Source organism: Hyaena hyaena, unplaced genomic scaffold, assembly GCF_003009895.1.
Source record: "Hyaena hyaena isolate Hyena2069 unplaced genomic scaffold, ASM300989v1 scaffold_30, whole genome shotgun sequence".
Classification (NCBI taxonomy): domain Eukaryota; kingdom Metazoa; phylum Chordata; class Mammalia; order Carnivora; family Hyaenidae; genus Hyaena; species Hyaena hyaena.
This window is the reverse complement of record NW_024080662.1, coordinates 5,087,431-5,111,577: the sequence shown is the minus strand read 5'-3', so window position 1 is coordinate 5,111,577 and position 24,147 is coordinate 5,087,431. Positions and strand designations below refer to the sequence as shown.

General features: G+C 50.3%; 1 protein-coding gene across 7 annotated transcripts in view; it reads left to right on the top strand.

The window, feature by feature from the left end:
* Window positions 1–21,629, top strand: part of GATAD2A (GATA zinc finger domain containing 2A) — a 103,575-nt gene extending 81,946 nt beyond the window's left edge. For 6 of the 7 annotated variants that reach the window (XM_039228155.1, XM_039228157.1, XM_039228154.1 and 3 more), the window contains 10 exons: window positions 8,638–8,770; window positions 8,902–9,033; window positions 10,231–10,320; window positions 10,938–11,069; window positions 11,224–11,391; window positions 13,004–13,283; window positions 16,239–16,537; window positions 17,208–17,282; window positions 17,574–17,769; window positions 20,082–21,629. In XM_039228155.1, the coding sequence (XP_039084086.1) occupies window positions 8,638–8,770; window positions 8,902–9,033; window positions 10,231–10,320; window positions 10,938–11,069; window positions 11,224–11,391; window positions 13,004–13,283; window positions 16,239–16,537; window positions 17,208–17,282; window positions 17,574–17,769; window positions 20,082–20,212 (1,636 nt within the window). In that variant the 3' untranslated portion in view covers window positions 20,213–21,629. The remainder of the gene's footprint in view (window positions 1–8,637; window positions 8,771–8,901; window positions 9,034–10,230; window positions 10,321–10,937; window positions 11,070–11,223; window positions 11,392–13,003; window positions 13,284–16,238; window positions 16,538–17,207; window positions 17,283–17,573; window positions 17,770–20,081) is intronic. The other variant, XM_039228153.1, reaches the window with a different exon arrangement.
* The last annotated feature ends 2,518 nt before the right edge of the window (window positions 21,630–24,147 follow it).

Sequence of the window (24,147 nt, the reverse complement as noted above, 5' to 3'; positions counted from 1 at the left end):
AGGATGGGGAAGAGAGGTGGGGCTGTCATTTGTGGACTAGGTGCACTTTTTGTGCCTTTTACATTTTACAACATCCCCTGGAGGTCAGCAGAATCCCATTCTGTAGATGAAGGAACTGAGGGTCATTGAGGTTTGGTGATTGAGTGGAGCCCCGATAGCTGCAGAGGCAGCCCAGCCTCCCGTGGTCCTGCTGCACTCAGAGCAGCTGGAGCAGATCTGGTGGGGGGTGAGAAGCACCAGAACTATGCTGAGAGAACAAGTTGGGATTTGCCAGGGGAAGGTGGGGGAGGATCCAGCTGCTTGAAACACAAATTTTTTTTAAGGGGGCAGTAAACTTTCAGGCAAAGCAGGCACTTTCCATTTATCACAAATTTGTAGTTGTTGCAAATTGGAAAGCAATGTTTATTTCTAATGTGTGGTTTTCATCTTTACACAGGTGATTTTTCTCTTGCTGTGAGTTGGTGAGGGAGCTGGCATCCAGGAGATATGTTTGGGTTTATGTGATGTAGGGAGTCCCTCCATGCTGCAGAGTGTTCATGGGGTCTCTTTGTGTTCCTACCTGGAGGAAGGTTGGTCTAGCATGTGGGTCTGGTGACCAGGGGAAGGAGGGAACACCAGTGTTGGTGCTGTGGCATCTGGGGTCCCATGCTCCTTTTTCCTCACTCTCCCAGGCCCTGGACCCTTTGGGAGTCTGGATGCCTGAGTGCTGCACTGCGCCATCCTCCACTTCCCCATTTCCTAGGCAGGCAGCAGTCCATGTAGCAAGGGTTGTTTCCCAGTCAATCTGAGGGCCACATCCATGTCACACTGTCTTCTTTCTCACCTCAGGGACTTGGCATGTAGATGCTCCTGGCTTGTCCAGGATCGTAAGAATAAATAAAAACATTTTCCTTTTTAAACTAGTCCAAAAATGGTACTTGATCATCTGAGTCAGAGGTGTCAGATTGACAGTCATGTGGAACCCATCCTCTCTCCTATGCTGTGACTGCTTCTTTTTCTGGGGTGCCATTGAGCCCTTTACGCCCATGGCCATGCAGCTGTTCTGACCCATGGTGGGGGCTCGGGTCCCGATGAAGTGCAGGGTACACATGGCAGCCCTTGATATCCCAGAATTAGGATTACCAAGAGTCCACAGAAACCTGGGCCTAGTGTGGGCCCCGGTTATCTGCAGGCCATAGATGTGTGAGCTGGAGAAGTTATACCTTTCAGACTGCTTCCTCACCTATAGAATGGGGTGACAATCAGTCAGTTGAGAGGAATACACAGATTACAAGATTACATCATGGTGGTTGGCACAGGGATGGCCACTGTAAAGGGTCAGCAAATATCCTAGGTGATTTTCCAAACCTAACATAGGTCAGCCTTTCAGTTCTGTGACTGGTGATTTGTAACAAGTGCCCCTTCCCAGGTTTCTGAGCAGACTGTATTGAATTGGATTTAGACTTCTGCTGGTGTCCTATCCTGGCTAGACCTGTTGGATGCTGTCAGGGTTAGGCTGCAATGACCTCCTTGGGTGGATGCCAGCCCTCCAGGTGACTCCATTGCTGTTTGGTGTTGGGGTCTTTATGTGGGGCCACTGCTATCTTCTCTGCCCAAAGAGTGCTTTCTTTAACCCATCCTTGCCCTGTGTCTATAGCCCTTGGTGACTCTGCACGCCCCTAAAACTGGCCCCTGTTGCTATCTCCAGTTGCAGTGAAGTCCTCTGGGCCTCTCTGGCCAGGCTATGACTTCCGGGGGCTCCTGTGTTCGTAGAAGGAGCCCCAGCAGAAAAGGCTGAGTGCTTCCTGGCCTTGCTAACATACCAGCACAGTGCTCCTCTGCTCTGGCCATGCACCTTGGAACTGCCCTTCTCTGTGGTGGGGGACTTAGAAGGGGAGGTGGGCTTGCAGGGCCAGAGTCTGACTCCAGGAGCTCCTTCTCTTTCTCCTGGAATATTCAGCTGTAGCTGTGGCAGGGTGTACCATAATGTATTCCCAGAGTGATAGCTGGACCTGGAGTCTCCAGGAAGAATGATTTCTGGGTTTCAAAAATCTCATCCCCAGCTGCTCACCTCCATGGCCTCTGTGGCCAAGAAGCAAAATATGTTCTGACTTCCCAGCCCCTATAAAGCAGGCTCTGGGCTTTTCTCTTGACATCCCAGCCAACAGAGTGTCAAGTTACAGGGCTGGAAGAAGTGGTAATGGATGCCAAGAAGGGAGTCCAGGGAGTTGAAGAGGGGCCAGGGCAGGCAGGAAGCAGGTGGGCTCCAGGGCCCTGGGGGTCTGGGGAAGGGACCAGGCACCCGTCAGTGCCTACCATCCCTTGGGGCAGGCGAGTCTTTAGCTTTGGGGGCACAACCCGTATCTATGTGCAACAGAACTCCCTCTCTAATCGCATCAAGTGTCTCTAGTGAACTGCGCCCCTTGGGAAAGGAGGGTGGGGTGTTGTGGGGTCCTAATGAGCAGCCCCATGTCCAGATGGCCATGAAATATCCCAGAGGCATGTGCAGGGCCTGCCAGTGAAATGTTTTGAGGTGGTAGGACTAACCTGGGAACTTGTAACCATCTCTCTCTCTCTCCCCCCCCTCCTTCCTCCCTCTCTCTCCCTCTCTCTCTTTCTCTCATAGGATTTTTGTAGAAGTGTTTCTGGGATGGGGATGCTCATTAGATTAAGCATGTAGAATTGCTTTCTGGCTTTGATTCACACCACTCAATGCAGTGCTTGAAGCTGTGATGGCTGTCAGACCCACAGATGGCCCTCGCCCCTCCTGTGGGATCCTCTGTTGACTTCCTTTCTTTTTTTTGAGCAGCTCTGGTCTCTTAGGCCTTTCTGGAGCTGTGCTCCCATATCCTCTCAAGTTTGCATCTGCCATGGTCTTCCTCCATGTTCAGAGAACTGCCCCCTCCCCCTTTTGGGAGTGCTTTAAAGTTCAGCAGGGGTGACTGCTTAGGTAAACCTTTTCTTTCTTTTCCACCTTCTTCCTGCTTTTTTCCAGGGTAATTCTAGAGTTGGTCTCCATGTTGGGTGTCTCTCTTAGAATATGGAGTTATAGGGGGTATGGGCTGGTTCCCTGGGGAGGGCAGAGCTGGGCTATCAGCCCTGTTAGCTTAATTGTTTAAGGTATTGACGTTATTAGTGTAGCATTGTCTGTCATGTCTGCTTGTTGGTCCTGGTTGGTCCTAGCTAGGCACTGCTTCTTGGATTCTCCTCCTTGCTGTCCTGTGTCAACCAGACTGGATGTTCCCAGTGACATTGTCACTCATTAGGATGTCTGGGCAACCTCTGTGTGTCTGTCGACCCTCCACCCGTACAGCTAGCTTGGCATCCTCAGCACAGTCAGACCCTACTGGAGCATGCATTCTGAGGGGCTAAGTGGAAACTGCAAGGCTTGTAGCATTGTTTCCTCTGCATTCCTATAGTTCAGAGAGTGAGCCACAAAACCAGCCCAGACCCTACGGATAGGACTGGATGGGTAAGTGAACATGGAGAGGTATGAGTAGCTTTGTCAGGGTATAACACAGTGGTCTTCTCCACATGGTTTTTTTTTTGACTGTGGGTATTAGGGCTCCTTCTTAACATCCAACAAAGTCCTGACTCACAGGTTAGGAGTTAGACTTCCAGGGCTTATTGCTTGAAAAGACATAATGACACAGAATTCAGAAATCCTTTTAAGTGAATCTGCACATCCTTTAGCAACCTGGCATCTGTGTATGTGGAAAGAGCTGGCCACATCAGTCAGTCTACAGGCATCACTGGATTCCTCACGAACTCACAGACTCTATCCTGTAACCAGGTGCTAAGGAAGAGTAAGAGGTGGGCATGCCCACCAGCCGTGTTGCCTGAGCACCTACTGTACCAGGCCCTGCACAGCTGCTGGGACAGAGCAGTTCACAGAACAGACACATTCCTGCCTTCTCTGGGTTTGAGAATAATTGAGTATTAACCCTCAGTGGCCAGTTGTCTGCTGTGTGCCAAGCTTGCATTCATGGCAAGCAGCATCTTACAGTTTTAGGACAGATTGAAGCCTGAACCTCCCTGATGGTCTCATAGGGTGTGTGAGCCTCCTTGGCAACAAGATCTCACCTCACCACCAATCCTGAGGGGCAGCAGAGCAGGATTCCTGTCCTTGTCCTTTTAGGAGCCACAGGAAGGGAAATGTCCTGACCAATGCTCTTCACTTATAAGAGGTAGAACCAAGTGAAACTCTGGTGGCTTTGTTGGGGAAGTCCCCAGTGTGTAAGCTTGGTTCATAGTGCCTATTTCTGGTGAGCCTTCATGAATGCCGCCACAGGCTTTGGAGGAGGCCCTGTGGCCTGTCCCCAACTCTCAGCCAGCATGGCACTAGGGAGAGATTCCTGCCCCTCTCACTCTGGGAGGAGGTAGGGGGCATCACCCCTTTCTTGGGGCCATGGTGTCATGTTAGGGCTGGACCCCTCTCTCTTGCCCTTTGTTTGTTGGTCCACCCTGGGAATATCTTGGTCCTCATTGGGAGTGAAGTGCCTGGGCCTTCTGGTGACAGGCTCCCAAGTTAGGACCATGGGTACTGTGCCTGTGATGGCCTGCAGACCCAGCTTGCAGTGGGGGAACCTGCCTGTCAAACAAGCAGTGACATTGTCACCATGGGAGGCTGTCGGATGGTGGGTTGACCCAGGAAAAAGGTGAAGACACTCTCCTTAGACTAGTTGCTGGAGTGAGGGTGAATAAGCTGGTACTGACAGGGAAACCTCTGCTCAGGCCTGTGCTGCCCTTCAGTGGAACCCCAGAATTCTCTCCTGGGCTCTCTCTATCCAGGATGGATAGTACCAGGCATAGCTAAGAAGGCTTCCTCAGGCATGCATGAGTGGACTAGGGGAGTGCTGATCATGCTCCCAGGGCTGACATGTCAGAGGATTGGGCCAGCCAGGGACCCTCCTGAGGGCACATGGTTTGAAGTGAGTCTTGAAGTGGAAGGTGGGGCTCACAAAGGAGCCTCAGGAGTTTGGTGAAGGGACATTCCATGGAGGGACTAGCAGTGAAGTCAGGAGAAACCCACAGCACCATGTATCTGTGGGTAGGAGCCTGGGGTACAGGGGCTGGGAGTTGGAAAAGCCAGTGGATAGTTTTGGCCTGGAAGGTGTGAATGGGCTCCAGCAGAGGAACACACTGAGGGAGGGTCAAGTGGAGCCAAGAGAGTGGCTGAGGCTACGTCTGGCAAAGCCCCCTACCCAATTCTTAAATACAGCTAATAGTTACCTCCCTTTCCCCACCCAGCCAGGCCCAAAAGATGAGGAGAGTAGGGGAGGATTTTGGTAGGGAATGGTTGTGGCTGACTATACCTGCCGCCTCAAGCGGTCACTGAGGAGGAGTTTGTTCTCCTGAGCCCTTGTCGTGCCTACAGTCCTCCCCAGCTTCCCTAGTATGTGAGGAATCTTGGGGATCTTGTGAAATGTAGGCTTTGATGGAGCAGGTCTTTGGAGTAACAAGATGCTACATTTTTTTGAGCTCTGGTGAAGCTGTCCCTGCTATTCAGTGAAACTAGGCAAGTGGTGGTCCATTTCTTGGGTCCTGCTTGCCCTTCTTCCTCTTGGTTTGGGGGTCTGTTCCTCCTGGTGGATCCTGAGGATAAAACTGCCTTTTATCCAGGGATTTATCCCCATTGCTTGGCATAGCACCTACTTTCTTAGGTGGGTTTTCAGCAAATACGAGTGGATGAATGAATGAGTGTGGATGAATTGTCCCCATTCCCACACATCAGACATGTGAACAAAGGTCAGAGCTGCCAAGGACAGTTTCTGTGTTCTCTTGATGAGACTGCTTCCTCTGGCACAGGCTAAGAGGGACACTAAATATCAAACTTGCACTGACTGCTGGTTGATGAACAGCTGGGATGGTAGCCTGGTTCTGAGGACATGGGATCTGTTGTGAGTTAAGATTATAATCCTTGCCTTCCCTCTAGGAAACTTGATGGGAGGTTCAAACAGGCAACAGGACTTTTGTGTTTGTTTAGCCAGCGCTGACATATAGGGGAGGAGGTGGTGAGACTGTTTTTTGCTTGTCTGCTTCCAGGATTTTCATAGGTCACATAAAATCCCTTTTGATCATACTGTTTTATTTTTTTAAATATTTTTATTTATTTCTAGGAGAGAGAGAGAGTCAGCGTGAGCAGGGGAGGGTCAGAGAGAGAGGGAGATACAGACTCTGAAATAGGCTCCAGTCTCTGAGCTGGCAGTCAGCAGAGAGCCTGACGTGGGGCTCGAACCCACGAACCGCGAGATCATGACCTAAGCGAAAGTCGGACGCTTAACCGACTAAGCCACCCAGGTGTCCCTGATCATACTATTTTAAATAGGGACTCCCAAGATGGATAGGATGGGCTTATTGGATTTACCCTGAAATCCTGTAACTCCCAAATAAACTTGGTGCTCAGGCGGCTACCATGGACTGAAGCAGTAGAGCAGTGTACCTGGCCACAATGTGATCCCCCTGGTAATGTTGGGGTAGATTTCCTCTGCTTTTGTTCTTCTCCCTAAGTGTTTTTATATTTTAAAACATTAAAAAAAAAAATGCCCATAGTAATTTTCAGCCTGTGTCAAAAGGGTGTTCTTTTTCCTGAATTAAAAGCACTTTGAGAAAGTACTGAGACTTTTGAAGCACCTTTACTTTAAAAATTGAGTTCAGCAAAGTTTTCCATGTTGGAAACTTAAGGGCTCGTGGCCTCTCTGTGTTTAGAAGAGGTGACCCCGATCCCTGTAATACACCAACAGCTCCTCGTGGGCTGGCGCTGCATAGGAAGTGCCTGCAGCTGGGCAGCCCCAGGGTTAGCTGGGTTGCCTCCATTTTCTGACAGCACCTGAACCCTACCTCACTTCTCAAAATGAAGGCTGTGTGTCACGGACCGGTTAGAACTGGCTGTTGCCATGGTTTTCATGTTGGAAGGCACAGTTAAAAGGGTCACATGACCAAGGAGGGAAATGCCTTTGTCACATGACTTTTTGGTGGATGATTAGCATACAGGAAGTTCACTCCCTGCTGGCTGCTGGGATGCTGAGTGATCATTGATGGGGGGTGGGATGACGTCATCTCTTGGATGAGTTATTGATTAGTCTCAGGCCAAGAGGAGACCTGGGAGTGCTGTGGTCAGACTGGCCATCTCAGGGAGCTCCAGCCTCCAGATGGTCTCGGTCCAGCACCCTGCCCTCTTCCTCCAGGCAAATTTGACTTTTATTAGACCTCTCACCTTCAGAAAACTGCATGCCCCCAATAAGATGATAAAAAGTGATTACCATGGTCTCAGTGCACTCTTGCTCAGGAAGAAGTGCCTGCAGTCTGCAACTGTAAACATGGTTCTGCCTGGGCTGCTGCTCTGTCTGCACACAGCCACCTGGGAACCCACTTGAGCTGGGACCAGTGGCTACAGCTCCTGTGCCGGGGCCTTGCACTGCTCCTCAGTATCTCTGTGTACATCCAGAGAACCTGGAATTGGAGCCCCAAGGTCACCTTGAAAGTTGATCTTGGGCAGAGTGGGGAGTCTGCAGACACACAGATGAGTAGTGGTTCCCAGATTGCATTGGTCTTTGGTTTGGTGAGGCCCAGTGTAATGTTCTGAGTTACTTTATAAATAGCCAACCAGTTTCTGGACTTGAGAATGTGGGTTGACCACCCCAATGAGGAGACTGTATACCTTTTAGTCCACTCTCCTGACCTCTTGTGAGAGTTCAGTCAACAGCTACACTGGTTAAATCTGATCAAGATTAGGAGTATTGAGGTGTAGCCACCATGTGGCTCTTCAGGAGGAACAAAGGGAGAGTTCTGGTGTGGGGCAAGGGTCCAGAGGTAGACCTGAACCATCAGGATTCGGTCCCTTGTGTCTGTCCATCCCTAAAGACAGAACTCATTCCAGGAATAAAAAAGGTAGTTCATTGAGCTATTAAAGTACTAATTCTCCATCTATAACTCTGTCCCTCCTTGGCTGGGGTCTAGTAGGAGGAGTGGGACAACTTAGAGCTCTTCTTCCCAGTTAAGTTCATCAATTTGTTTTCTAGGTCACAGTGCCACCTAGTGGGTGTGTTTGGTCCTCAGCTGGTTTTCCCGCTGATGAAAGGAAGTATCAGATCTCTTTCAACACAAGTGGAGGCCAGGTCTTAAGAGAAAGTTCACATTTGCCAAAACAGAAATGCTTGGTGGGGGGCAAAGCACTGTCTCTGGGACCTTGTGTGTGGACTCTGTGACACAGTAGAGGCTTAGACACTGTCAAGTGTCCACACACAGGAGCTCCAACAGTAGGCCAAGACCCTGCCTCAGCCTCAGGGTCAACACTGAACCACATGGTAGAGAAGGAAGTTGTGATGTTTTCTAAAACCGTCATAACACTCTTGAACACACCAACTTGTCCTCAGCCCTGGGTACACAGAGGCGGGCACCAAGAATGATCCTGGGTGGGGGCCAAGCTGGGGGCTTGTGTGCCTTATGGTGAGTGCAGTGAGAGAAGTCAATTTGGGTATGCAGTAGGGAGGACCTAAAGGAGAAGAGGCTGGGGAGGCTGAGCGGGGCAGCCATGCTCTCCACCTCCTTCCTGTGACTAAATCTGGGCATCTGTGGTGTGTGTGTGCCGGGCTCTGGGGAACGGTGTCTGGCAGTGTCCAGGCAATCTGGTAACAACTTACTATCCCTGCTCCACAGTGACATGAAGTCTGAGAGGAGAGCCCCCTCTCCTGATGTGATCGTGCTCTCTGACAATGAGCAGCCCGCGAGCCCAAGGGTGAACGGGCTGACGAAGGAGGCCTTGAAGGAGACCAGTACTGAGGCCCTCATGGTGAGCCTTGTCCCTGCCGTTTTGGGGGATGACCCTGCCTGACAGCACCCTGAAATGGAGGTGATGACAGCGGGGCTTGTGCTCTGTGGCTGTGGCCCTCCTCCTCAACCCTTGTTCTCTTGCCCTTACAGAAAAGCAGTCCTGAAGAACGAGAAAGGATGATTAAGCAACTGAAAGAAGAGTTAAGATTAGAAGAAGCAAAACTTGTTTTATTAAAAAAGTTGCGGCAGAGTCAGATACAAAAGGAAACCACCACCCAGAAGGTGTGTGTGCATCTCTTCTCTCTTCAAGGCCAGCAGGAGCCATTTAGAACAGGGAGTGGAAATTCACAATCATTACCTTGGCCCACCTCAGTACCAGGAGCTGGAGTGGCTGGTCATGGGTGAACAGGTTTCCTCAAGGGTGTGAGGGTCAAGATCTGAAGTTTCAAGTTTGAATTTTAGATTTAGCGAAAAGGATGTCAGAGTAAAAGGATATTATGGTGCATTTTGGTCTAGCATATTCTCAGTCTATGTAAAACTTATACCTTATAGATTATAAGCCTTAAGAAAACAGATGTCTTTAAAGCTGTTAGAACAACATTTCTGGATTGAGAACTGTCACAAGCCCGTTTACAGAGAGGCCTCCTGCCTGTGGATGGCATCAGTGGCTACCAAGGTTTTGTGGACAGATTCCCTAATGCTGCAAGGGCAAGCCAAGTGCTATCTCCCCAGGTCTCTGAGGCTCCTTGTGCTGCTGCTTAATGCAACTTACTGTGTAGGCCAAGGTCAAGTTTGTTTTATTGGGTGTTTTAAGCTACCCTTCTATTTTCTTTAACCACCATCTCCGTAAGCTAGAAAGTGTGTCTTGGGTAGTATGAGCTAACAGATTATGTGGAACACATGTCCTCTTAAGGGAACAGGACAGGAGGATACTCCTTGGTCTGACTTAAGGCTTTGCTTGAGCTCCCACTTGCGCATGGTCAATTAGTGGACATGGCCTGGCATCTCTTAATCTCCCAGTGGACAGAGCCCTGCCTGTTACTTGTTTCCTTGCCAGCTGTTTAAGACTTGGTGAAGCGAACCAAGTCTGTCACTGTCTTTTCTCTAGTGTAATGTTACTTTAAGAAGTGCCTGGACTCCATATTTTTTCACCAAGTTTGGGATTAATCTATCCAGGCCTGGGGTCCTTTGACTCGGTCACCACCACCAGCCCTCATATCCCCTGGAAGGCAGAACTTGCTCTTGAACCACAAAATGATGCCAAGCATCCCCAGAGGTGAAGGGTGCTGGAACATCTCTCCCCTGCCCATTTCAGTCATGTCAGTTCCTACTACAGACGTAAGCAGACTGGAAGCAGAACCTTTGAAAAGGAGCCTGATGCTTTTGGAAGAAGAAGAAAACCAATTCTCTTCTGGATTATGTGTGAGGGGAGCAAGGCTGATGGCCCCCTCATCTCTCACATGTCCTGCTCTCTTGCAGCCCACAGGGTCTGCTGGGAGTGCCGTGACCACCCCTCCCCCGCTCGTGCGGGGCACCCAGAACATTCCTTCTGGCAAGCCATCCCTTCAGGTCAGTGTCTCCTCTGTACTCCTGGGCAGTGCTGATCCAGTTCCTGTGAAAGGCTGCCCATTCCTTCTGACTAGATTTGAGTGAGGCCCAAGCTTAGCCGCTCTTGACATGAATAAATCATGCCACTGCTAGGAGGAGGACTAGCAAAACTGGAAGAGAACCAAGATTTAGGCAGAACAGGTTCCTTTCATTTTGACATTCCGAAGGGTGGTTATGAAACCCAGCAGGACCTCCTCTGTCCACACTATAAAAAGGGTAGAGCTCTTACTCCCAGACCTGAGACCAAGGTCTGGACAGGGGCCCACCTTCTCTCAAATAGGCCTGAGCCCCCAGCTCTGGCCAGTAGGCAAGTGACACCCGGCCTGGGTTGGCTGAACACCTACTGTGTGTGAAAATATGCTACCTTGTTGGTGTAATTCACTTCTGAGTGAGCCCAGTCTGCATAGCTATCGTCAGAGTCCATGTTCCTTCTTTCTTTTTTTGTGCCTAGAATAAATAGGCATTTTAGTGCTCCCCCTTTAAAACAAGTGTGTACTTAAACAAAACAGCAAACCTATTTGTTTTTAAAAAAAAAAAAAAAAAAACATGTAAAACCTGGGGTTTGGTGCCGTTGACAGACCTCTTCGACAAGAATGCCTGGCAGTGTCATCCCACCACCCCTGGTCCGCGGCGGGCAGCAGGTGTCCTCCAAGCTGGGGCCACAGGCGAGCTCACAGGTCGTCATGCCCCCACTCGTCAGGGGGGCTCAGGTGAGCAGGGCGTGCTTTTAGGATGCAAGAGTATCCAGGCAACTCCAAATAGCCAGCCACCTCAATGAGAACAACCCTTCCTGGTCGTCAAGTTGGGGTTCTTCCCTCCCTCCATCATCCCTCTTACCATCTTATCCCCTGTCCCACCCCACAGCAAATCCACAACATCAGACAACATTCCAGCACGGGGCCGCCACCGCTCCTCCTGGCCCCTCGGGCCTCTGTGCCCAGTGTGCAAATTCAGGGACAGAGGATCATCCAGCAAGGCCTCATCCGCGTCGCCAATGTCCCCAACACCAGTCTGCTCGTCAACATCCCACAGGTGAGGGCTTTGCTGAGTCAGGGTGGGGCACATGCCCTATAGACACAACACATCAAGGGTGCACAGTCTTGTCTCCAGAGTGGTATGGCATGGCCTGCCCACTCAGAGCCAGGCAAGGCTTTTTAGGCCCCATGGAGGTTTGGACTAGAGCTCTTTGGAGCATGTCATAGCATGAAAGCCTGTCAGTATGGGCAGAAGTCCTGTGTTCAGAACTATGGTCTAGCAGAGGTGGATAGCTATTTGAGAGGGGGAGAGGTGCAGAGTTGAGGGGTGGGGGGGGAAGCTTCAGGCTGCGTGTGGGACCCAGAGTGTTTTGGGGGATGGAAGAAGCCAGGCGAAGAATCTGATAGGCCTGGAGGTGGCTGCGGGATACCAGAGCCTTCCCCACCCTCCTCCCTGTCGGCATGAGCACGTGAGGGGAGCATGTCTGCAAATGTCCTCACAGCACTGGCACATCTATTCTTAGCCATGAGTTCCTTCACCTCTTGTACAGAGCCTCTGAGATGGGGTGGGTCTGTCCCTACCCAGCAGAGCTAAGAAGATGGAACCAGGGTGGGTGGGCAGGCTGGAAGCAAGAGCTTTATTGACAGATAAAATTACTGGGTCTACAGCAGCTTTTGCTGATGGGTGTGTTAGTTTCTCTTCCTCCTGTGGCATGGTGCATCTTTGTCTGCCTCCCTCAGAGAAGAGCCCAGCCAACAGGGCTCTGGGCAGCATCCCTGCCTTCTCTAAAGTCAGGCCAGGCCAATGTGCTGTGATGGCTGGCTTCCTCTCTGTTGGGAGGCTTGCTCAACTCTGTGAGGGTGGTAGTCCTGGGATAGCATCCTGGGCTCCCTGAGTCCTGTGATGTGTTGTATGCAAGTTGTCAGGTGTGTGTATTTTCCTGGGGGTGGTATATGCTGCTTTCCTTAGATTTCCAGAAGGTCACTGGTGTGGGCAACTCAGAGTTTTGGGGAAAGCGCTCAACAGGGTTGGGGGCTGGGTGAACTAGAGCAAGGAGGAAATGGAGCATTGGCCACTGGGGTCCAGATGAAGGCAAGAAAGTAGTGCAGAAGCATCAAAGATCAAGAGGGGGAGGGAGCAGGGGTGGGTCCAGAAGCTGTTCTCCCCTGGATCCCCAAAAAGGACACATGAGCTGAGTAAAACATTAGTCTCCAGATAAGCACCCACAAAGATGCTCATGAAGTAAATGCCACCTGTGTTGTAGTGATCCACTGCCGTACCCCTGTAACGAAGGAGGTCATCTAGCCCTGTGCCAGGAGGAGGGCTGCTAGGTCATAGTGACAGGACAGTGGCTATGTTGCCTGAGTAGGGGTGCCCACTGCCCTAGTCATGGTTTTGGTTTCATGGATATCCTCGTGTTGGCAAAACACGACAAATTACAGATCTTAAATGTGTATCGTTTATTGGATATCAGCTAAACCTCAAGTATGTTTACAGGATTGGTCATCTCATAGGGTGATGAGTTTAATGCTGCTCTGCCTATTGCTTGCTGATGTCAGGCAGTTCAGAGTTATTGTCTTAAAGACTCATTAGTGCAGCTAATGATGCCATCTGGGGCTGTGGAGTCAGGCACCCCCAGCACACTGACCAGGTTGTTATCTCCCAAAAGCCTTCCCCAGCATCACTGAAAGGGACAACAGTCACCTCTGCTCAGGCCAACTCCACCCCCACCAGCGTGGCCTCTGTGGTCACCTCTGCGGATTCTCCAGCCAGTCGTCAGGCGGCTGCTAAGCTCGCACTGCGCAAACAGCTAGAGAAGACGCTGCTTGAAATCCCCCCTCCCAAGCCCCCTGCCCCAGAGATGAACTTCCTGCCCAGTGCTGCCAATAACGAATTCATCTACCTGGTCGGCCTGGAGGAAGTGGTGCAGAACCTGCTGGAGACGCAAGGTGAGTGGGCTTTGGGGCCATTTTCATCTCTTGCCACTGAAGTTTCTCTTACGTAGATTGTTTTCAGTGCACAGCATGTTAGAATGCATACTGTGTACCAAGAACTATTTGGGGTGGGGTATCTTAGGGATGACCTTTTTTCATCAGTTCCGCTTGCTGCGAGGCTTAGATAACTTTTTTGCTTTAGTTCTTGCATTTTTAAAAATACTTATTTTTGAAGTATATTTGACGTTCAGTGTTAGTTTCAGGTATACACATAGTAGGATTTAACAGTTCTATGCGTTAATTGGTGTTCACCACAATAAATGTAGTCACCATCTGTCACCTTAGATAACTTCTTAAACACATTGCAGTCACCTTTCTTCTCTTGGCGGGACTGCCTCTGAGAGCTGGGCCCTGAGGAAGCCCGAGGCCCTGAATGCATGGTCTGAGAGGGGTGAGGATCATCCCCCAACAGCTCTGTGACGTTGGGGCAGACAGAAGAGGGTGAGGAAGAATGTCTGCAGGAAGCTGACAGGCTTTGCTTCCAGACAGGGGTCTTGCTAGAGCTTTCCAGAGCCTTGAGTGCTCTGAGCCCTCAGGGTAGGAGAGTAACACCTATGCCTAGGCCAGATTCCCTTGAACATCCTCCTTGGAAGCAGTTTGGAAAGCACCACTTGCATGTTAGGGGGTTTTAGGGAGAAAAAGGCATATTATAGGGTAGTGAACAAAAGTAACACTGGAAATGGAGGTGGGAAACCAAGTGTTGATGTCTCCACAAGACACTGATATGAAGACGTTCTTGTTCTGAGATCGATTTGTGGTGACTTTATTTAGGCAGCCAGCCTGAATCTTCTCCCTGTGTGATCTCAGCAAATGCTCAGAGCTGAGGAGGTGGTGGAGCCGTAACCAGTCCAGGACGAGGGAGGGCTCAGTAGTCTTTAGACCACATACCTTGAATTGTCCCTTAGTACATGCCGACTGCTCCCAGGGCACAGACTTGGGGGCAATAGTAATGGGGCCTGTACAGAGGAAAAGCACCTTCTGCCTGCTTGCTTCTCTTACGCAGAGAGGGAGGGAGGCAGGTCTATATAACAGGGAGCTGTGACCCTTGCAGTGCCTGCTTGCTGTCAGGGTGTTGGAGGAGTACTCTCTTCTTCCTCTTTAGTCAGCATATCACGGAATTTTCTCCTCAGGTGTTGTATCCAGTGCCTCTGAGAGGCAGAGGCCACCTCAGATTTACTTACAGCCTCCTTACTGCACCCTACCCATCTACCCAACCCCATTGCTCTTAAAACAGCCCTCAACCACAGGACTATATCAAGGATTGATCATGAGTCAGGTTGCGAGTGGGAGGCCACAAAGACCCATCATTGATTGGCTTCTGTAAAATGAGGGGGGGGGGGTGTCCTCCATTCGTCAGGGGGCCCCAGCACCAGGGCCAGCAGGGTAAAGGTATGAGCTCTCACATGGCTTGGGTATGTCTGGATCCCTTTGATGTCTTTATGATGGAGTGTTATTGGCAAAAAAAAGTTGCCTTGAGGCCAGTGCAGGACAGGTGGGTAGGAGGCCCAAGTCAGGACAAAATGCCTATCTATCTGCAGCCATCTGCCATGGGCATCTGCTCTCCCAGATCAGCCTTTCTTTACCTGTTCTCTCATCAGGAGTCAGTATCCCTCTCATAATTGCCCCAAACTGGTCCTAACTATGGGAGGAAGCTCTGAGCCCTATTTGAGGTATCTCCTGATCCCTCCCAGAGCCTCAGGCTGGTTGGCTTTGTGCAGCCTCATACCGGTATCTCCACTCTGGTGCTGTTCATGCCCACCGCAGCTGCCTAGGTAAAGGTACCGTGTCCTCCAGGGTTGGATGTTTGGAAGGTGATGTACTCTTTTCACCAGAGCATGTTAGCTGCAGGTGAGGGGCTGGGGCTGCGGGCATGAAGTAGACCCTGGGTGGATGGATCTGGTGACAGCTCATCTATTCTGTAGGGTGAGGGCCTCCTGCAGTCTGATCCTGCACAGCCCCTCAGCATTTGGGAGAGTTTGAGCAGGCTAAGGGTCCCTCAGCAGCATGGTCTCTGATGTTAAAAGGAAATTAAGCCCTTGAGTACTAGACATAAAGTCATAAAATGCAAAAAATACCCCTTCACTTTGGATGACAAAAATAATTTTGATCCCATGCCTGAGCATGCACTTTACCCTGCTTTCCCCAGTCACCCTTCCTATATGGCCGAATGAGGGGATACCATGTTCCCATCTTAGAAAAGGGGGCTGATAAACCAGAGCAGTTGGTGTGCTCTTAGCTGGGCTGCAGGTGTGAGTCCTGGCCCTGCGGCTGACTGGCCTGTGACTCTGCAAGTCACTTCATCTCCTCAGCCTCAGTTTTCTCCTCAGAAGAACTTTCAGTGGAGTAGAGTGCGCTGTTAGGAGGTTATCGTGAGAATCGAACACATTTGTATATGCACAAGACACTGAGTATGACACTTGTCAGCATGAGTACTTTCTGGATGATTGGTCCTTATTTGACTTGCCCATCACAGTGAGGTGGCACCTGGAGGGGGTTACCATCTTGTCTTTAGTGTGATGAGGTCCAGGAGGATTGGAAACCTCCATCTCTGAAATTTAATGTTGCACTGAGAGTGAGAAAGGCAATTGGGAGGAGCCAATCTGAGAGCACAGATGTTCTTGAGAGTTGGTACCCAGTGTACCATGGCATTTTCCGAAGCTTCTCAACTTCCCTTCTATTGGCAAATCTTCCCCAAAGCTGGCCTAGTGTCCACACACAGTCAGTGCCCAGTATGCGTGTGCCAAACAGACATTGTCGACTTGGGATTTGGGTTCTTGATGCCAGCTGGGCCATGCAGCCCAGGGCACTGCTCCAGATCTGTCATGTGTCCTCATCCTGTGCTAGGGTGGTAGGGGCTCTGACTCTGGCATTCTATTCCTCTGACATGAGCCCACCTGTCTCTCCATGCAGCAGGCAGGATGTCAGCCGCTGTTGTTCTGTCCCGGGAGCCCTACATGTGTGCGCAGTGCAAGACGGACTTCACGTGCCGCTGGCGGGAGGAGAAGGGCGGCGCCATTATGTGCGAGAACTGCATGGCATCCAACCAGAAGAAGGCACTCAAGGTAGAGCACACGAGCCGGTTGAAGGCTGCCTTTGTGAAGGCACTGCAGCAGGAGCAGGAGATTGAGCAGCGCCTCCTGCAGCAGGGTGCCGCCCCCGCACAGGCCAAGACTGAGCCTGCCACCGCCCCACACCCCGCACTAAAGCAGGTGAGAGTCCTTGGGGAGCCAGAGCTGCGGCCCTGAGGCCTGGGAACATGGACTGGGTGGCCTTGCCTTCTAGGAGAGGGGCCTCGTTTCCTTGGCTGGGAGTTGTTGCTAGCAAGCAAGATGTTCTGACGTTCTGTCTCACACTGGGCAGTCATCTGCCTGGTTGTTAAACTGTGTGTCTAAATTGCATTTAATGGTGGCCTTTGGTGGTGAAAATACTAATTTGCAGTTTCTTTAGATTTTGTAGCTTTCACTTGCAGTGCAGTGTTCCGGCTGACAAGTACTTCTTGTCTAAAAGGACTTTTCTGAAAGCCACATTGAGATGCAAAAGGGGCATTTGGAAGAAATGTTCTAGCTAAATTAAGGAGAGAAACAAGTTTGAAATCAAGTTTTTTGGCTGCTTTTTTTTAATGCTTTGCTTTCCCACCCCCTATAGACCCAAAGCACCCTGTTGGCAATTTTTTGTGTCCTTGGAAGTCATTTGTAATTCACTAATAAACACATCTTCTCAAGATCCCTATGTAGTGGGTGGCTGTGCTGCCCTCGGGAAACTGTCCCATGGGGATTGGGCCTCATGCGGCCACAGCTGCTGCCCTTTGGTCACTCTAGGTCACCCTAGGCCGGCCTGTGGATGGTGCTGACCTCGATTTCAACCCCCCCATTTGTGTAGGTCATAAAACCCCGGCGTAAGTTGGCGTTCCGCTCAGGAGAGGCCCGCGACTGGAGTAACGGGGCTGTGCTACAGGTCAGAACTACGGTGCTGGGAGCCCCTGCACCGTGCCACCAACCAGCCCTCACGCCCCAGACCGTGACCACGTCAGTCGCCGACTGTCACGCTGCCTGCGTCTGTCTGTCTCTCTCTCCCTCCCTCCTTCCCCTCCCCCCGGTGTAACTTACCTGGTCTCCTGATTTTGGACTTTAGGGACCCTGTGTGGGTGGGAAGAGGTCGGCCAGAGCACGGAGAGGCTGCGCTGAGCGTCTCGCCCTCTGTCATCCCCTTCCCCACATGAGTCATCATACCCTGTCTCCACTGTAGGCCTCCAGCCAGCTGTCCCGGGGCTCAGCCACAACGCCCCGAGGTGTCCTGCACACATTCAGCCAGTCACCCAAACTGCAGAATGCAGCCTCGGCCACAGCCCTTGTCAGCAGGACCGGCAGACATTCCGAGAGAGCTGTGAGCACTGGCAAGGGCAATGCCACCACCAACTGGAAGAAGGCACCCCTAAGTACAGGTGGGAGGCCCCCACAGGGCTCAAAGTGGGGACCTTGTCGTGTTGAGGTCTGCAGGGGCACCTGGGTGGCTCAGTTGGTTAAACATCTAACTCTTGATCTCGGCTCAGGTCATGATCTCACAGTTCGTGAGTTCAAGCCCTGCTTCAGGATCCATGCTGGCAGTGCAGAGCCTGCTTGGCATCCTCTCTCTCCCTCTGTCTCTACCCCTCCCCAGCTTGTGTCTCCTCTCTCTCAAAACAAACAAACTTTAAAAAAAAGAAGAAAAGACATGCACACATATAAAGTGAACAGAAATGTTACATAGAGCCCTGAGACCCCAGACCTGTTCCTTGAGGAACAGCTTCTGACTCCTCAGCTTCATCTCTGTTCACTAAATAAGATGCCCTGAACAGCAGGTAGCCCTGGGTAGATAACTAATTGCCCTTGTTGTTTGCTCACTCTACACCCAGACGCTTAGCTCTGGATCCAAAACATGGAGTAGACCCAGTTTAGGTAGTGTGTGTCTCAGAACACACCATCCAGTGGACACCTGTCAGCACAGACACTTACCTTGCCAAATCTGGACACCCCACCCCCCACCCCAACTTTCCTGCCATAGGAAATGCCTTTTTTTGCTACTACATTGTACCTTCTCTAGTGCGGTAATTTCTTGTTCAACTAGACAGTGTTCTTCATTCCCTGCTCTGTGGGACTCTCTTCCCACCCTCTGGCTTGGACAGGTTGGGTGGTGCAAAGTTGCAAACTAGAATGAGAATGTGGTGGGCTGCCTGGGTGGGCTCAGTTGGTTAAGCGTTGACTTGGGCTCAGGTCACAATCTCAAGGTTCATGGGTCCAAGCCCCGCGTCAGGCTCTGTGCTGACAGGTCAGAGCCTGGAGGCCTGCTTCAGATTCTGTGTCTCCCACTCTGCACCACCCCTGCTCGTGTTCTGTCTCTAAAATAAATAAAAAACTAAAAACAACAATAACAACAAAAACAACATGGGGAGGAGGTGGGGGGAAACACCTGGGATGGGAGCTAGGATTCTAACCACACCACAGTGGGCATCGGGACTCTGAGGAGACCACATTTGAGAAACAACTCAAGGGAGGGGGGATACGCTCAAGTGAGCATTCCCTAGTCTGCCACAGCGCCCATCGTCCCTGGGTCGTCCCCCATACCACTTGCCCTATTTTTTATTATTCATGTGCTGTCATTAAGGTGACAGTTAAATATTTATTTCCATCAAAAACAAGAGAAGGAAACAGATGAGCACTTTCACTGTGGGAGCAAATACCCTTTTCCCCACATGAGCTTGCTGCGTCCTTGTCAGAAGAGGAGGCACCATCATGAGATCTATCTCCCTAAGCAGAACTGGGAAAGCCAGGCTGTCTGCAAACAAAACACAGGAGTCTGGTGTGCACACAGCTGACCATAGAGTTAGAAATATGGCCAAATATCATTTCCACAGCGTGAAGCTCAGGAAAAGGAGGACATTGGTCTGATTTCTGAAAAATCTAAGTATTCCAGAGAGCAGAGAGTATTTGTAAACATAAAGCTGGCAGAGATAATTTTGCGCATCCTGTTTAAGATGCAGCTAAGAACTCTTAGCTGTTTGGAAATTCCTTTTGTGGGAAATTTCAAAAGTATATGAAATCAGTGAGAAGAGTCCAGTGCAGGTGTGTGCATGTGTGTACACAGCGTTAGGAGCCGTGTGAAAACTGCATATTTAAGGTAATGTTTGAAAGGGAATATGAAGGAATAAATAGTTGCTATGTTCAGCAGTAGGACTAGAGGTAAATGCATAATACCTTTAAAAACAGCATTTCCCGGAAGAGTTCTATCAGTCTCTCTAGTTAATCCTCGGTTTCTGGGCAGGACTCAGTCAGGTTTCTCATTACAGTGTAGAGAGGTTTTCCAATTGCATTTGACCCCAAAACACTTGTTCCACAAAATACATAAACCTCCACCAAAAGCACTCTTGTGGTAACACAGTGATGAGACGGGACAGGACAGTCTTCACCCCCAGGCCAGCCAAAAACCTGTGTGTGTTGGGAGATTGGGGGTCATTTCTTCATTTTCCACTTGTAAAAGAGATGCTCATTCATTGTGGAAATTTCGAGAATACAAAACAAATAAAATGGTGTTTCTACCCCAGGAAAATAAATGCTGTACTTCGGGGCTTTTCCCCCATTCTGCCTCTCCACTGGTGTGTCACTTTTGTGTAACTGAGTGCCCTACAGAGGTATCGTGCTGTTTTCACCATTCTGTGTTCCCTTTAATGTCATTAGAGTGTTATGGTACCATTAAAACTGTCCCTCTGTTCTTTTGTAGGCGGGGCCCTTGCGTTTGTCAGCCCAAGCTTGGCAGTGCACAAGACCTCCTCAGCTGTGGACCGCCAGCGGGAGTACCTCCTGGACATGATCCCGCCACGCTCCATTCCCCAGTCAGCCACGTGGAAATAGTGCGATTCGGGCCCAATGGAGAACAGGCTCCCTCCTCCTCCCTCCCACCTGGCCCTGCCACCCTCCAATCGGGAAGACCTCGTGCTCCCCGAGAGAATGAGTGAGCGAGCGCCGGCCATGCTGCAGAAGCAAGGGCTCCATTCTTGGCTGCAAAGTCTCGTCGCAGCTGAGGGGCTGCTTCACAGGTGGACGAGGAATATCACTGGGGGACCTTTCCCTTGGGCTTTTTTCCTTTCTTTGCCTTTAGTTTGCCCAACACCAGCAGAAAAGTGGACCTCGGGGGCTGGTTCTGCTTCCGGCCCTTCCTTTCAGCCCCCCTCTCCCTTCCATCCCCCCAAGCCCGGCAGGGTGCACGGACTGCTCACCCTGGACACTGTGACACGCTCAGCAAGACCAGCGCCCGGGGCTTCTGAAGTCGAGCAGAGCGTTCTGTTTTGTTTTTGCTTCTCCCCATCTTAGCCTCCCAGTCTTTGACTGCCTTCCTTCATGGCAATCTCTAGGTTGACAGATTTTTTTTTTTTTAATCACCTCATGATGATGGAGTTTAAAGTAAACCGTGCAGACCCAGGGGTCCCTGCCGAGCACGGCCCCCACACCCCAGAGGGTGGGCCACTGACTGCCCAGCTCTCAGTCTAGAGGAAGGCCTCTGCTGCTGCTCATTCCGAAGACCCCGGACCTCCCACACTTAGCAGAAGAACAAACTGCAACCCAGACCCAGCCAGAGAGCCTGGAATCCCAGAAGCCACGCACAGTCAGTGGAGGAGGGAGGAGAGAATTGGCAGCAACATCTGGAGCCTGAGTGGGAAATTGGAGGGGCGGGCTATTGTGTTATTTTGTTGTTGTGGTTTTATTTTATTAAATTTTTCTTTTCCTACTTATTTTGATGGACAACATCCTAAGCTACCCTGGCCTATGCTCCTGTCAGGTGTGTCTTGTGAGGAGGTGCCCCTACCCCTCCCAAGACTTCAGGGTTTCCATTTGGGTCTAGTTTAGAACCTTTCCTTAAAGCTGGGCCGTGCTGCCAGGGTTTGCCTTCAGACCTTTTTTTTTTTTTTTTTTTTTTTAACCCTCTTTTGAGTCTACAGAAATGTCTTACAGAGGATCAGGTCTGCTCTTAGTTGTTTCATCTTGGTTTCTCCCACTCTTAAAAAATCGGTTCCATGAGGATAGGCAGAAGCTGTCATGAGTGTGCTGTGCACGGGGCTGTCTCCGTGCAGGTGCAAGGGTGTCCTGTGTGCATGCACACACATGTGTTGATGTGGAGATGGGGTACACTGCTGCCCACTTCAGCCCCAGCCCCAGTTTTCCTATCCATGCAGTTAGGGACTTAATTTAAAATCCTTATTTTGTAGGGCCGCCGCCTTCAAAACACACTGCTACAACATTCTAATAAAGGCTCATTTAACCCCCTCTCTCATGTTGTGTGAATATCCATGTTTAGCAACATTTTGACCTGTGGTAGAAGACCTAGTTTTTCAACATTCTAATTTTTTTGTTGTGTAAAACCCTATATTGCTTATTGATTTTTGAGTGCATAACTTAGATGGGCTGAAGGAGGGGAGGGTGGGGAAGGGTGGCTTTCATTCCAAGATCCAGGGATTTGGGTGATAGGGAAATTGACATTGGGGGTGGGGGGGCAGGTGTTCTTACACCAAAAACTCAAAGAGTATGCAAGCATTTCTATTCCTCACATTTTTCTGTGTGCCTGGCAAATAAATACTTGTCTTATACTACCCTGAGCTGTTAGCCCTCTCTGTTCAATGACATGGGCCAGATTTTCCAAATCCTTCAAGAAGGAGCACCTGGGCTGGCCTCTTTCGTGGGCAAACAGACCTCAGTTCTATGCAGTAACTCGGGATCAGGCATCCAGGCAAGAGTCCCCTCTGCACTGGAGGGGTGTGCCAGGATGGTCACGCCCCAGCTGGAGTTGAATGGGTCTGTGACTCAAGGGCCTGAGTTGAGCTGTGCTGCGCAGGTTGGCCCTCAACCTCAGCCCATTAGAACCTCGCTCATCACTGTGCTCAGGAACCACCTCTGTTCACCATGCGTGGCTGGACTTCTACCAGCCTCTGAGCTATTAAGTGGGCCTCATGAATTCAGTACAAATCCGACCGCCACTGGTGGAGGATGGGGCTACAGGCCCTGGCTCTATCTCCTCCAGCCCAGGGTCCCTGGGAATGATCCCATCAGGGGCCACTTACTGTGACATGTAACTTTTTTTTTTAAGGGGACAAGAATGTGAGATGCCTTAATCTTTTGTTCATTTCTACTGTATCAAAACTCCTACTCTCCCCCACTTTTTTTTTTCTCCCTTTGTGGTGTAACTTCTCTGATAAGACCCAAATAAGTAGTTCTTTGATGAGGCTTATGAGGTTATAGGAAAGGCATATTAAATCTCTGCATGTGGGGTTTGGACATATTCAGACAAGATAATGTTCAGGGTGTTCTCCCAGTAGCAAAGCCCATCTCAAAGTTGGCCACAGTGCTGGGATTCTGGTCTCCCGATGACCCCTGGGAGGCCGCAGGACGGAGAGGACCTGGTTCCTAGGAGCAGTGAGAACTTGGGAGCCTTCAGTCCCAAATGATAAAGATCCGGAGTTACCTGTGACATGAAGTCCCAGTGGCAACTGGAAACTGTTCAAGATGTTAGGGAGGGTGAAGGGTTGCATGTTTGAAATGGCCATATGTGTATACATGCATGTGCACATAGATACATGTGTGTCCACTTAGTGCCACCCATTGCTCTGGTCATCCTGCCCATGTCATGGGGCCCTGGTCCCCCAGTGTCCCAGCCGTGATGTTGGGACCCACACCTTTGACAAGGCCAAAGTTGCCCTCCTTCCAGGGGTAGCCTCTGGTCCTGTCTGCATCCTAAGACCCTCATGAAGCAAGGGTTGGCCCCAGTGCAGAGGGAATGAAAGGCAACTGAGTTCAGCCCTGCTGTGTTATGGCTCCTGTGTCCTACATGTCATTTTCCTGTGGACAGAAAGACATGGGGAGGAATTTTCTATATAATTTAAGTATTCTCATCACAGGGGTGTAGATCATGAAAAAGACAGTTGTTGCTTCTCCACCATAGGGTTTTTATTTGATGCCGAGCTATGCTGCACATGATGGTTGCCTAAAAAACTTGGACTGAGTTTTTTTTTTTAAAGGACAGCTGAAGTTTTATAATACTTAACAATGAAAGTGTAATAGACAGTTACACTAGTGCAGGGTATTTGGAAGGTGGGGTTTTTGGGGGTGGGTGGAGAGATTGTCACTTGTATTTATTGTGACTCTAAATCTTTGATAATAAATGTAAAAAGTTGACCACCAAACCGGAATAGAAGTTCCAATGAACAGAGGCTGGAATCAATGGCTATACATTGTGTCATGAGGAAGTCTTAGAATCTGAAGGAAAATAAAGAAATGGACAATGTGTTGGCTGTATTTTTCTTTTGTCCCCTCGGTCCTAGTTTCCCTGCATTATTTTTGTCCCAGCTTTGGGGCAGCTTGGGACTGGGGTAGGTGTAGTAGGGTGATCCCTTGTTCATGGGAAAACAATGAGACACCTGCTTCTTGGGCTTCTTTCAGACTTCATTCCCACAAGTGTCTGGAACACCTCCCCAGAGTGGACACTGTGGCTTTGCCTCTGGGCCTCCCATCTTCACCAGAACCTGCAGCTTTGTGGCCTACTTACCCACAGAACTGACGGAGGAGAGTGAGGTTCCAGTGAGTTTTGCCCATCTGCTGGTTCTTAGCCCCTTCCAGCCTCCACCCTGGAGTGGTAGTTTTTTCTGGAATCTTCAAGCTTGGCATCTACATTGGGTGTCTTTGCTGCAGGACGTTACTGCAGATGTGGGTTCTAGCACAGAGCTGTCCTGCCAGCTCTGAAATGAGCAGTTTCTGGTGGTGATTTCATCAATATTTGCTCTCAGGTATCGACACACAGT